The sequence below is a fragment of the Triturus cristatus genome, chromosome 5_1, assembly GCF_964204655.1.
Source record: "Triturus cristatus chromosome 5_1, aTriCri1.1, whole genome shotgun sequence".
NCBI lineage: Eukaryota > Metazoa > Chordata > Amphibia > Caudata > Salamandridae > Triturus > Triturus cristatus.
Genome location: NC_140587.1, coordinates 160555306 through 160570057, shown reverse-complemented (window position 1 = coordinate 160570057; position 14752 = coordinate 160555306). Strand labels below are relative to the sequence as shown.

At 48.7% G+C, this 14752-nt stretch overlaps 1 protein-coding gene across 5 annotated transcripts in view; it reads left to right on the top strand.

Annotated features, from left to right (window-relative positions):
- Positions 1-14752, top strand: part of LOC146830504 (ubiquitin carboxyl-terminal hydrolase CYLD-like) — a 493223-nt gene that overhangs the window by 78478 nt on the left and 399993 nt on the right. The window contains exon 2 of one of the 5 annotated variants that reach the window (XM_085604703.1): positions 14703-14742. The exons of the other annotated variants lie outside the window; for them this stretch is intronic. Coding sequence (XP_085460829.1) covers positions 14741-14742 — 2 coding nt within the window. The 5' untranslated portion in view covers positions 14703-14740. The remainder of the gene's footprint in view (positions 1-14702; positions 14743-14752) is intronic. 5 annotated transcript variants of the gene reach the window in all.

The window sequence follows — 14752 nt, the reverse complement described above, 5'->3', positions numbered from 1 at the left end:
TAGAGAAGCAAGCATGCCCCAAATTGCCTTCAACACCTCAGCCTGCGGGCAATGCATTTACCCCTAATAACCGTCTTGAACACCTCCCATCAAGAGGCCTCTGTGTCAACCGAGCCAGTGTTAAGGGTGAAGTAGTCAGTAAGTCTCCTCTGATTTCTTCCTTAGAGGCTTTATCTAAGAGGGCGTTCGGTGGTAGCCGCCAAGTAAATAAACGTGGAACTGAGTTGGGGAGTATTCGTCGCAGAAGGCAAGGCGCGTGTTCCGACAGGGATCTGGAAAGGTGTGAGATCTCACTAGTCCAGCTGGCCACATCCCGTGACACTAAACAGAAATCTAATCTTGACCATGCTCTATGGTACTCAGATATACATGTCCCCTCTTTAGTCGTTGGGGTGATTGCATCTCCAAATGTCCACCAAATTTCCGTCTGTGGAATTGTATAGTGATTTACTGGCCAACAACATAACAACAACCCCCCCCTCCAAACCAGCTCCCACTCCAACCCCCAATCAGGTTGTTGAAATCCCATCCCCAACAACTTAAAGAAAAAGACAACAATAGGGAGCTCTCCCATAGGGGCGTAGTACCACCAGCATACTCCCCTGCAAATACAGGGTGGCCAAGAAAACTGCAGAGATCTGTGCCAAATACCTAATAAATTTGAGTGAGATCACCCCATCCCAGCTAGTGGTTTAGCAGCATAGACACTTTGTACATCCCAAGACGAAAAGAAACTTACAGGTCCCAGCATAATCTAGCCTGCTGTGTACCCAGCTACATCTAACTCGCAAGCCTTTTAAATAACAGCAACTCCTATTACAGAGGGAAGTGGGACACAACTGTTGTGAGAAAAACCCTTCTCATCACTGTAGAGAACTCACAGTCCCCCCACATCACAGAGCGGACCAGCTCAAGTGGGGGATAAAGCTCGGCTGGAGTCACCTCAGTCATTGTCACTTAGTCTGGCCTCTGCTGAGTCTACAGAATTGGAGCCTTGTTTCGACTTTTTACTGCCAACGTGTTTAGCAAATTTTAGGGCGGACTTGGCATCCGTAAAGAAATGTGCCGTTCCGTCGTGTGTGACTTTAAGCTTGGCAGGGTATAAAAGTGAGTAGGGAATTTGAGCCTGCAGCAGGAGACGTTTAGCAGGTAGGAACTCATGCCTCGCCGACTGCACCGCGGGCATGAAGTCTGGATAAAAGGAGATCTGATTTCCCTTGTGGGTAATAGTTCCCTTCTCTTGGGCCAGGCGTGGGATAAGATTGCGGTCCTGGTAGTTCAAGATCCTGGCCAGGATGGTTCTGGGTGGTGCTCCGACTGGGGGTTTGGGACCGAAGGCATGATGCGCTCTCTCTATGGCGAAGACAGCGGATAGGTGGGTGTCAAAAAGCTCACGAAGTAAGTCAGCTACGTAGGTGTGACCTTGCCTCCAAATCCTCATTCTTGGCACGGATGATTCCTAACACCTTGTCCATGTGTAAGAGCTGTTCCTTGGTTTCTACTTGGAACTCGTGGAAGTCTGAGACCCTGTTTTCGAGCACATCCAACCTGGTCTGGTGCGATCCCACCTGCGTTTTGGTGGCCTCCAGTTGAGTAGTCAACGCATCCAGCTTGGTATCGATGTTCCGCAGACTGGACCTCATTTCGAGCATCAAGGTGCGTAGATCCTCCCCACGGTCCTCTGTCTGTAACTCCGGAGGCCTCTAAGCGACTGCCTCTGGATCCAACTCCGTGAGTCTCATGGTTCTCCTCTGGTTGAAGGTCAGCTTTGGCTGCTTTGCGTCTTGTTTACCCATGGCGTACTCGAATGCCGCTGGCGTTTCTTTCAGGGCCATCTGGCTGGACGCGACGCGGGCAGTTCACGCAAAGCCGGTCCACCGCCAATCTCGTGATCTGATGGTTCGTCCACCTTCCAGCTGTATAGTAGCGGGGGCCAGCGCACATCGCTTGCATATAGAGCCGTGTAGGGGACCCTGCCGCCTCAACATTTACACTGCAGGGGTCGGGCGCGGACCTCAGAAAGCAAGCCCCCCTTGTGAGTGGAGCACCCTTGCCAGGCTTAGCAGAGTCCAGGGTGAGACATCAGAACGCCTCGCCTATGCTTCCTGCACTCCCGTGCCAGTCCTATGGTGCACCCTGATGCCGGACACCACAGCTCACACAGAACAGTATTGCCGCCAGGGCCGCTATGCTTGTCGCATCTGGGGCACAAAATGGCAAGAATGCAGGAGTTGAAGACAGATGCAAGAAGGCATGAACTGAATGGACGGCTGCAAGGTGGCAGGAGCTAAAGGACAGAGCCAAGAAGACAGGGGATGGAGCTGTCATGAATATATTGTATTGTTCTATTTATTGAGAGCCTACTACCCCTATGTGGAGCACTGAAGCGCTTGCACTTGCCTACATGAGTTGCAAGCTACAATATGTGTGGGGTGTGTGGTTGGAAGGGTGTTGTATTTGTTTTGATGTATGTTGGAAGTGTTCCCATTCCATGTTGTGCATGAGGACCACTGACTGGGGTGCGTGCAGCTTATTGTGCAATAGGATGCAGCACTTAGCAGTTTGATGGATTAAGAGGTGAGAGATATACACACTATTTTGTTTTCCATCTCTCTGCAGGTCCCTTTATAGTATTTCTTTTGTTCATTATCCCACTTTGGTGATTACTGCACTGAGTTGTCCATTCTCAAAATACTGTGTCTACTGTTTAAAGTTAATGGTCTTGAGTAGGCATTGATTAAAGGGTGGAGAATAGAGGCGATATCTGCTGGAATGGACTTTGATAAAACCCTCCCATATCCGATTGTCATTGTGAGGTGTCAAGAAGCGAAGCGGTCACCTGTAGCTAATTGGATCAGATCGGAATAATCTCTGTGCTACATAACACGTCTGCAGCAGGTTCAGCTGACTGGCCGTGAGCTTACTCAAGGTGAGGATGAATGATGAGTGTGTGGGCGATGTACTGCACGAGATTTTATATATATATATATATATATATATATATATATATATTACCTACTGGCGGTCGCCAGTAGGTAGTTATAGTTAGGACCCTGTTTCCATAGGAAAACCGCAACATTCTATTTGGAATAACTTTGGCGCCGGTCGACGAATCCTCGCGAAATTTTCAAAATAGGTGGGGCGCTACGCTCCGCTCCTACCCTGAAAGTCTCGGGGGGATTCGTCAAGCGGGGGCTGATAAAAAAAGGGGGTCCCAAAACGCGACTTTCCCTTGCATTTTTCCATAGGACCTTTAGACACAGCTACAGCCCGAACGGCTGAACAGAGTTATTTGAAATTTGGCAGAGAGGTAGTCCTCAGGTCAAGGAAGTGCCTTTTGTAGGTCTGGTGTAAATCTGTTCAGTAGTTCCTAAGAAAATAGCATTTAAATCAATATATATATCTGTGGCAGCTTACGGTGCGCTTACGGTGCGCTTACGGTAAGCTTACCGTACGCGTACGGTGCCGTGCGCGAGCGCGAATCGGATTGGCTGTTAGATCTTAGTAAACATTCGAATCGGTCGAAACCAGGAAGTGGCGGCCGCCATTTTCTCTCTCGCACTCTGAGAGGGGGTTAAAAAACAAAGGCCAAAAACATGTAAAGGGGCACGGAACGAACTGCGTTAAGTGGGCGCGCACGCCACGAATGGCGTAAAGTAACTTAGCATTTAAAAAACCGTACAAATTCACTGAAAAAACCATAGGTTTCACACACGTTATAGTTAGGAATTAGCATTTAAAAAACCTTGCAAATTCAGTGAAAAAACCATAGGTTTCACACATGTTCTAGTTAGCTGGACATTTTACTGATAAAAAACCATTGAAATTCCCCCGTTATAGTTAGTGCAGGCAACTATAACTCACGCGACCGCAATCCTCTGCTGATGACATATGTGTCTTTATGAAAAAAAAATATTTGTAATATATGTATAGCTAAAATTTAATGGAAGAAGACATGGGCAAATAAGTGTCTAAATACAGTATTAGCATCAGCAGAGGATTGCGGTCGCGTGAGTTATAGTTGCCTGCACTAACTATAACGGGGGAATTTCAATGGTTTTTTATCAGTAAAATGTCCAGCTAACTATAACATGTGTGAAACCTATGGTTTTTTCACTGAATTTGCAAGGTTTTTTAAATGCTAATTCCTTACTATAACGTGTGTGAAACCTATGTTTTTTTTAGTGAATATATATATATATATTCACTCACTCACTCACTCTCACAAGTGCTGGCACTGTACCATTAAATGTAGACCACCACCAGTGCTGAGAAGTGTAGGTACTCTCCCATTGAAAGTAGTGCACCAGTTCTGGGAAGTGCAGGTACTCTCCCTTTCAAATGTTAGAAGTGCAGGCTCTCCGTACCAGACAGCACCTGCCCATTTAAAGCACTGTTTGTATGGGACTGCATATGAACCACCCAGTCATGGAACCACCAGTAGTACACCCCTTTGACGCGAAGTAGTGCAAAGCGCAAGTTGCTCTTAACACTGCCTCCTAAAGAAATTTCTGGATCACAAACTATAGAAAACAGATGAAGATGGCTCAGGATTTCTAATAGAAAATAATTTCTCTAACTCTCTCCCTCTTTACTGCTTTGCAGGCAGGAGACACTTTGATTGAATTCGAAACTCTTTAACGTTAACGTCTCATTGAAAGTTAACATAACGATAATGGTAAGTAGAGGACAGAAGCGTGATTCATGTTGACCCTCTCAATCTCAAGAAGTATATATTTTTTTAAAGATCTTATTATTTATTGAAAAAATCAACATAAACACATAACAAAGAAAACCAGTGCAGTGCAGTCATTACCATTTTTAGATAGTTGTAATATATTAGTACAACAAAAACATATTATAGCACTGGGTCTACAGTGCAGTCATCTGTTCCATAGTTCTCAAAATATTCAAATCATTAAATGTCCTCATTGTCAATTGCCGAGGAGGGAGGATCACTGAAAGGAGTACATAGCAAACCTCTGCTTTCGTTCCAGGAGTCCCAGATTTTAGTCCATTTATGCAGATATCCTCTACTCTCATAAATAATCCTCTCCACCTGCATGCACCAGCCCATATCCGACTACCAGTCGGATATGGATGAACCCCTCCCTTCCAAGTTCTGGGTATATTGTGTTTCACCACCATGCAGCCCAAAGACACCCACAACTTCTCGGTACGTGACAGATCCGTGGCTTTCCAGATATTCAGAAGGCAAAGCCGGGGGGAAACGTCTATTGGTGCAGTACTAATCCTGGACATAGAATAAATTACCTTACCCCAGTACCTCTGAAGGGTCGGGCATTCCGACCATTGGTGCATGTAGGTTCCGGTGAGAGCACATCCTTGGGGACAGGCCGGTGAGTCTAGTAACCCCATTTTGACAACTGCTGAGCTGGTGTAATAAGCCCGATGGAGAAGTTTACGTTGAATTAGTTTGAAACGGGAACGGATCGCCACCTTGCGGGGTGAAGCCAGAGCCTCCTGCCAATCGTCATTGTCCATGTCCTCTACGTCCTCTACCCATTTTGCACGAGTCTTTTCCTGGGTGCCCAGCTCATTATACAGAATTTTCCGGTAGGTCAATTAAATGGCTTTTTCCTGGAGGTAATTGTCCAATGGTCTATCCTCTAGGGGCGAGGAGTCTGTTCCTTTAGGAATCGCTGTGTGTAAAGCGAATCTCGAGAAGTATTCGCTATTAGGAGGGTACCATGAGGACAGAGGCAGCTCTGAAACCCTCAAATTACTAGCAGTAACCAGCAGCTCTACGGAACTGATTGCCATCATTAATGCCAATTTCTGCTAAAAATGCCTGGAGTGTATTTCAAACGTAAGGAAGCCAAGCAGTGTTGTGTTCCATCATTACCACCCATTTGAACTCCGGATTCCAGGACACTGTGCTGGGCTAACATTATTTACATTCTGTTACTCCCTGCAAGAGGGCCCAAGTTCATACAACTTATTTTGAACACGTTTCCAGGTAAATAACATGGCTGATGGAAATTATTACCTGCCATGTGAATGAGAACTACGTTTAAAATAAGACCTGCATTTTATTATAATTTAGGCTTTCTTACGCTGTTCATCTTGTTGTACAATTCTTGATTAAATTAAGTGAGAATATTTGCTATTTTGACATAAGGCAGTAGTCTACGAAAGAGGAAGTTAATGCAATCAATAGTATGTGGTACTTCGGACTACTAATTCCTCTTGCATGGTTATGGTAGAGTAGCGTAGTACACATTAAAATAAATGCCAGGCTGCCCACTCCCCATGTCACACACCCACAAACCACAAGTTTGCATTTGAAAATGGCTTTGTGAGTTCAAAAAACTCGGAATTCTGTGAATTTCTAGCAAATATGAATTTGTCGAACTTAATTACCCAAAGCTGTGGGGATGAAGTAGATCTGTAGCTGTAGTGTTCGTCTCTGAATATACTCTTTCACCAGGGTTATTTTTCACACTGAGGGAATGTGATTAGAGCACACTTGTAATACAAAGAGAAATGATGTACCGTGCCTGTAGCATTTTCTTTAACCACCACAGAAACACTTTTATGCAGCGTTTAAGCATTCTGTACCTACAATTTGTTTATTTGCTGAACTTTATACACAAAATGTCTTTTCCATAGGCCTACTAGACCTGCCAGCCCAGGTGGTATTTAGGGCCATCATATTCGCAGATGGCACCAGGAGCATCTTAAGGATTTTGGTGGCCAACTGCCAAGCATATTTTGGGGATCCCTGTGAGAACAGTTTTGAATTGAGGATCCTATTTCAGCTCTTTCATGCCCTCTTTGGGCCAGTCACAGACAGTGCACAGACCCTCTAGGCCAAATTCTAGATGTGTTTACATGTAATATTCAGGGATAGTGATGTGTGTTTTCAATATTGTAACACAGCAGCTGCTCACAAATAATATTGCAAGGTATCTCTGTGACACTCTCCCATTTTTCATATGTGTGAGGTCCTGATTTGATCCAAAAGAAACTATTTTATGGATGTTGCATGAAACACAACATTCCTCTAAAAAATGTCTGTAGCAGACACACATATCACCAATATTTAAAAAAAGCAAAGGAAAGTGATATATACAACAATCTGTTCAAGAATCGTTTAATGCCATCAGGGCAAGACTCTGCAGAACAGAGCTGGTTTTATCAGGAGGCCCCCCGAAAGTCTGGGGCCCTGGGCCGGAGCCCACTTTGCCCTTGCCTTAAAACGTCTCTGGATGGCATCTGCTTTTAAAGGATACAACAGTCTCCCATCCAGTAATGGCAGCTTAAGAGGCAGCAATTGTGATCTAGGGAAAGTAAAGGAGGCCCTGGCAAGAGGCGAGTCCAAGGATATGGATCTATAAACAGGATACATTGCAGAGCACTTCGAATCCGGCCTGGGACTTGGCATGGAACATGAGCTGGGAATTACTGTGCGTAAAAGGAAGATATCAGCCCATCACGAAATGGTGGGCATGTAAATGCAAGTAACAGGGTGGCCAGAGGGAGTCCTGCAGGCAAAGGGGCACCACAACACATGCACCTAAATATTTTCAAGAGATGTCTTGCAGCACCTCCCTCTCGTTGGTTTGCAACTTGAAAAACCAAAGGTATGTACATTTTAGTAAGAAGCTTCCAAATCTGCTCAAGCTGCACATGTTTTCTAACAAATAATAGCTAGTTATAAGCTTGCTTTTAAAATATGTGCCCACGTGGTTTTTTTCAATACACTCCATTCCCATATAACAGCTCTCTGTCTGAGCAAGTCTATTTTGAAGTGTTATAGGATGTTCAGAGTAAAGCTGAAGATGATATTGATAACATTGTTAGTTGTTAAAGGAAAAAGTAAGATTCCGGTCGCCTTCCTTTCTCTTTTGCCAATAAATGCAATAGGAGTTTAGAAGAGAGTAAAGCACACTATGTTAAGGGGTTGGTAATGCACAGTGATGAACACATCCTTGGGGGGGGGGGGGGCGCCAGAGGGCGCCTGGCAAGATGGCTGCACATTAGTGCAGCTCTGCCAGCTAATCGCCAATCCGACTAATATCTGCTGAAATTATAGGCATCACTGCTACAAAACGACTGCCCTGTGCAGCGTACTTTCCCTGCCTGTGCCTGGAGTGAGATCTGCCGTCGCAGTCGGTTGGACCGGGTGATAATCTTTGTTACGTGACTCGCCTGGTGCGGATCGAAGATGGCGGCCGCCGCGGCCTGGGCCTGAACATACGGCGGGTCGCGGAATGAGAGGACCGCTCTGACCCCTCTGAACAAGAAAAGCGGAGCCCCGAGGAGGATTTTGTGACGGCTCTGGGCCATCCGAAGTCGCGGCGGCGCTTGCAGAACCGGCAGGCTGCCTGGGGCTCCTGCCGGAGTCTGGGACGGAGAGGCGGGGATCCCGGAGTAGCGCCTGTCGGTGTCCTGCATACCTGAGTCTCCGGCGCTCCGGGAGGCTGTGGCACCGCGAGCTCTGCAGTCCGGAGGAGGAGGACGGAGATCCGTGTGCACTGTTGGAGACTCCTAACGCTGGCAGTGGGAGGCAGTGAGTGGGTCGTGGCCCTGTTCGGGTCTTCTCAATGGAGGCGGGGGAGGGCCTAAGTGCGGGGTCGCGGCCTGCGGATCGCGGCCTTGCTGCGCGGCGCGGGCTCCCGTGTGCACCAGCCTGCTTTCGTCCGACACTGCGTCTGAGACCTTGGGGGCCAAGCTTAAGACTTGTGAGCGCATAGGGCCCATGATTCTCCAACAACTGACCGCTGAGGTCCCGAGGAGGCCATTGTCTTTGGGTGCACGTCTGGATCTCTGCTTGCCTGGTGTGACTAGTGCACTGGGCCGCGCTTGTCGAAGCTTCCTAATCTGCGCCAGCTTGAACACCTCTGCTCGCTGACCGTGTGCTGCTGTGTGCCCTTGGAGCTTCCCTACACGGGCCTGGAGAGATGGAACTGCGTCACATTCGTGAAGCTCCCCTGCAACTGGAGTATTGTGGTTGTGTGTGGGGCCATCTCGCACTCTGGGCCACTCGCTGCTGGGGACTAGGGGTGTGGCCGGGTGCCGTAGCAGCTGCTGCTGGTTGGGGCTTGTCCCCCCTTATTAATCTGTGGAGTGGGGTGTCGCTGGGGTGCCGCCCACAGACGCTGACGGATACCTCTGGATGGTGGATGATATTGTTTCCTACACTTGTACCTGTTGGAGCGCCGTGACCACCAGCTGATAGCAGCTCCACAGGGCTGCGGGCACCCGTGTCACGGCCTACTGGTCATTATACTTCCCTGTCTGCCTGTCTTGCACTCGCTATGGGTAGGACGGATAAGTCTCAATCCCGCCTCACTTTTGAGGCACGAGAACCCAGCAAAACCCCACAGAAGGCTGTCTCAGACTCGGAAGCCGACGCCCCCGGGGGGGAGGATGGCCCGTCCATGCTGGAGGTCACCCTACTGGCAATGCAGAAAAGCCTTAATCCATCGAGGGTACTATGGCCGCTGTGAACCATAGACTGAACCACATGTCCTCACAGCTGGAGAAACAAAACGCTAGAATGGGGGAGACTGAGCAGCGAGTCTCCACCACTGAAGATGGGCTGAGCGAGGTATCAGGCAAGACTCTAAATATGGAGAAGGTACTGGCACTGATACAGGCCAAGAACGAGGACTTGGAGGCCAGGTCTCGTCATAACAACCTTTGAATTGCAGGCCTGCCGGAGTCGACGAACACAGGGAGGATGGAGACCTATATCGAGACCCTGCTAAAAGACATCTTTGGCCCCGAGAATCTGTCCACCATGTTTATTGTGGAGCGGGCTCACCGCTCCCTTGCGGCGCGGCCGGTACCGGGTGCCACGCCGCGCCCCATCATTGCTCGCTTATTAAATTACAGGGACCGTGACTGTATCCTGAGGATGGCCAGGGAGAAAGGCGCTATCGAGCATCAAGGGAACTCTTTATCATTTTTTCCAGACTTCATGGTCGCCGTCCAAGCTGCTCGGAGGGAGTTCGGAGCTGTAAAGAAACTCCTTCAAACCGAAGGCATCTCCTATGCCATGCTGTACCCGGCTCGCCTACAAATTGGCCAGCAGAGAGTGTCGCAAATCTTCTCTGCTCCTAAGGCAGCGATGGACCATGCCAAAAAATTGAAACGGCGGAGGCGCGAGTCTCAGACAGAACCAGAGAAGGTGGAGTCGTGACGTGTGTAATGGCTGGGAGTTGTGCGCTGTATGTTGCCTAATGCTCTGATAGCTGTTTACATGTGAAACCTGTGCTGTGCGCCCCTCCCGCTCGACCCGACAGGGGTTGCTATGGGATGCATTATATAGTCTAAGAGTGGGGTTTAGGATGCACTAAGTATTTATCCATTGTCGCTTCTATTTTTCTTTTTAGCAAAAGGATATAGCTCTGATTAGCCACCTTCTACCATGTGGGAGGCACGTAGCTCTCTAGTGTTCCCCTCATGGGAGTACCCCACTGTACACTTACTGTTAGATTTGTTGGTTGGGGGTTGTTCACTTTGGGTAGGTTGGCTTTGGCATGTTGGACACGCTGAAGTGGGTGGGGGTTAGGGGGGCTATGATGGGAAGGGGGCAGAATGGCACTTCATGTTTGTTGCATTGTGCATCGTCTCTCTCTGGATCCACAGGTACTTCTATGTTTTTGTCAAACTTACTGGCTGGAACTCTCTGTATTCTACTGACTCGATGAAGGGTACCATACAATTTTTGACTTGGAACGTACGCAGTCTCAACACTCCTAAAAAGATCAGGTCTGTGTTTGCTTATTTAGACAGGGTGGATGTCCAGATTGCCTTTTTGCATGAGACCCTCCTCACGAAATTGAAAAGAATGTGGGAGGTCGATGGGCTGGACTACAGGTAGCCTCTTCGTACTCCGGCTATGCGCCGGGGGTGATCACACTGATTAAGAAGGGGATCCCGTTTCAGGCCTCACATACAGAAACCGATAACTCAGGTAGACTGGTGCTTATACATGGTCAATTGGGTGGGTCGAATGTTTTGCTGGTGAACGTGTATGGAACGAATGTGGCCGCCGCCACTTTTTTTGCAGATGTTTGGTGCCGTATCTCGGGGTTTCCCAATGCAGAGATAATATGGGGTGGGGATTTTAATGTGTGTCTGGATATGGAGGCTGATCGTATGGGTAGCGTGCTGCACGGCTTGATGGATGCGGGGCGCATGAAAGATGTGTGGCATCTGCAGCACCCAGAAGTGCGAGAGAGCACGTTCGTTTCCTCTGTGCACGGGACTTGGTCCCGCCTAGATTTCTGGCTGGCTACCGAGGTTGCATGTACGTGGGCGGTTGGGGTACGTCATTTGGCTCGGACACTTTTGGACCATTCTCCAGTGCTCCTGGAGCTCCAAATCCCTGCGTGTGAGAGACCGCCGTTCCAATGGAGACTGCAGCCGTCTTCCCTAACTGACATAGTTTTCAAGGCCACCGTTCGAGAGGCTATCCATAATTTCTTTGGGGAAAATATCGGTTCGGTTGATAACGTAGGCACTGTGTGGGAAGCATTTAAAGTCATCATCAGGGGGGTCTGTATGGGGGCCCAAGCTAGGGTGCTGCGGGATCTACGGCACAGAATTCGCAAACTCGCGGCTGACATCACGACCCTAGAGAGGGAATATGAGAGACATCCGCTGCCTGAAACACTGTTGAAGATCCGGGAGCTGGTGACGGAACACAATGAAACCGCCGACCAGGAGATTGTATATAGGTCCCGGCGTAGTAAGGCCCGTTATTATGATGAGGGGGGACGGCCTAGCTGTTCTCTTGCACAAAAGCTGGCTGCTCCGCGGAGCCATGGGTCGGAAGAGGCCCACGACGCCACGGGCGGCATTAGTGAGACTATCCTTGACTATTATACTGCTCTTTATAGGAATAGAGACGGGGTGCAATCCGATGACATTCACAAGTATCTGGATGACGTAGCACTAGGCTGGTTGGCCCTGGGCCACAGAGAATATCTTAACCAACCCAATGAGGAGGATGTGAAACTGGCTATCATGTCTCTCCCCACCTGTAAAACTGCGGTCCTGGATGGACTCACTAGTGAGTTCTACAAAATGTTTGCGGATGAACTAGCACCCCGACTTCTTGAGGTATATGCGGAGGCATATGATACTGGACGCCTTCCGCCCTCGTTAAGGGAGGCTCTGATAGTGATGCTTTTGAAACCTGACAAGGAACCCAATTGTTGCGTTTCCTATCGTCCGCTGTCCATGATTAACATTGATGCCAAAGTTTAGCTAAAATGATTGCTCTTCGTCTTCAGCTGCTGGTCCCCCTGCTAGTCCTTCCTGATCAGTCAGGATTTGTGCCTGCTCGCTCCACCACGCACAACTTACGCACTCTTTTTGCGACCCTCCACTATTTTGACCCCGACTTTCAGACAGTGGAGGTACTCCTCGACGCCACGAAGGCCTTTGATTCTCTTTCATGGGAACACATGTTCACTGTAGTCACGCGGATGGGGTTTCCTCCCTTTTTTTTTTTACAATGGATCAGGGTGTTGTACACTGAACCAGCCGCCAGGGTTCGGGTGAACGGGTGGGTGTTGTCGGCGTTCCTCATCGGCAGGGGTACACGGCAGGGCCTGCTCCCTGTCGCCGATGCTATTTGCCTTAGCGTTAGAACCGCTGACCTGTAAGTTGCACCAGTTGCATGCCCCGGCTGCCCTACGCTTCTGACAACGACCGCTTGTTGTCTCACTTTATGCGGACGTCATGCTCTTGTACGTCCTAGAATCTGCGACATACCTCCCTGCGCTGCTCCGCGAATATGTGAAATTCGAAGGATTCTCTGGCTTGGGGATAAACTGGGCCAAGTCAACAGTGTTCACCATGACAGCTGGAACCCGTGAGGTCGATTTAGACTTTCCATTGTCCTGGACCCCTGATCCCGTGAAATATTTGGGGATATGGTTACATAGAGATCCTGAGCAGGTCATCCTCATGAATTATGGGCGCACTATCACACAAATCACAGACCAGGCCCAGCGGTGGGCCCGTCTACCCCTCTCGCTCACGGACCGCATTGCGGTGACCAAGATGACCATTTTGCCAAAATTGCTATATCTTTTTGTGAATATTCCGCTACGCTTGAACCTGGCCGTCTTTAAGGCGCTACAGACGGCCCTTCTGACATTTGTTTGGGGGGAGTCAAGAAGCCCCATTGCAGCTGGGATACTTTGGTACAGCCCTTTGAACGTGGGGGTTTTGAGGCGCCGGACCTACACCTCTATTCTATATGCGCACAGGCGCAATTTGCGCACTATTGTTTTTTTCTCCAACGCTTTCTTCCAAATACTGCAATAGAGGCTGATGCCAAACTCCCCTTGCCATTAGTGGCGGCTGCCCTTTCGGGTGGCAGCGGGGGTCCCCAGACGGAAATCAACCCAGTGCAATGTACTGCCTGGGCTTGGCAGGCATTGGCTAAACGGGCATAGCTGCCTTATCTTTACGCCCCTTAATTACCGTTGACGGCGTACCCAGGCATATCGTTGGCGCAGGAACGCTCCTCGTTGCATGCACTGCAAAGGGCTGGGATTACGCAGCTGGGGGATCTATACAAACGGGGCCAGTTCTGCTCTTTAGCAGACGTGCATGCGGGAGGGACACATAGCTTCATGCTGGATTTCACGTATGTGAGGGTTCGACAGGCGGTCAGAAACGTCTATCCTGATTACCCTGCGGAGCCGCAACCGCTGAAAGCACTGTAGTTGGTGCTTGCTGGAGAGGTCCGTAAGGGCCTCATTACCAAATTATATTCTGCATTTCTTCGCGACGGGGAGGTGGAGGATTACCCTTCCCATATCAGGTGGAATGAAGCACTGGGGGGCACGTTGTCTGCAGAATCTTGGCGAGTTAACTGGGCGTCTTACGGCTAATTTTAACCTTCGCATTATACACTTTAAATTTTTGCACCAGTTCTATTATACCCCCGCCCAATTGCGAAAATTCGGGTTACGCGATCGTCTTGTTGTGTGCGGTGTGGACAACCAGAGGCTGACTTTTTACACCTCCCCTGGCTGTGCGCTGGAATAGCTGCCTTTTGGATCAAAGTTGTGGGCGTGCTGACGTATGTGGTGCAAGATCTGGTGAGCTGTGCGCCTGATTTATGCCTGCTGGGCAATGTAATGTCTTTAAAACCCTGCAATAGGAGGCTGGTGGCTGTGGCAACGCTCCTAGCCAAACGAGCTGTGGCGATGTGCTGGGGTGCAAGGGGATTGCCCACGATCCGGAAGTGGATCAGAGATATGTTTTTTTGTCGGGAGCAGCTGGAGATATATGCAGAAGACTTGCCTGAATCGTCTCGACCCAAATGACAGTATATCTCCTGAGTCACCCTGATCTGTAGGGTGCCACGCATATGCATTCCTAACCTGGTGGTGCCTGATGATATCGGACACGCATTGATTTACCTCTATAAATGTGTAACCCTAGTGGGAGACAACGCTTTGTTCATTTATGCCATAATTGTTACAATGCCAGGGTGGTGGAGGTGGGGAAGGGTTTTTCTGGTTTGTGTTTCGAGAAATGACTGCCACATATTTGCGTCGTCTATTTGTTGGCATATTGTGTGTTTTAAATTAATTCCTATGCAGCGACGCTGCCTGCTCGTTTTTGTAATGATTGTATTGTAATGTAAGCACATAATAAACAAATAATTCTTTTTTTATTTAAACACATCCTTTTTTCAACAGAGAGGTTATTGTGAAGGTGAATCCCTGATCTTCTAAAAATGTAGGTACAT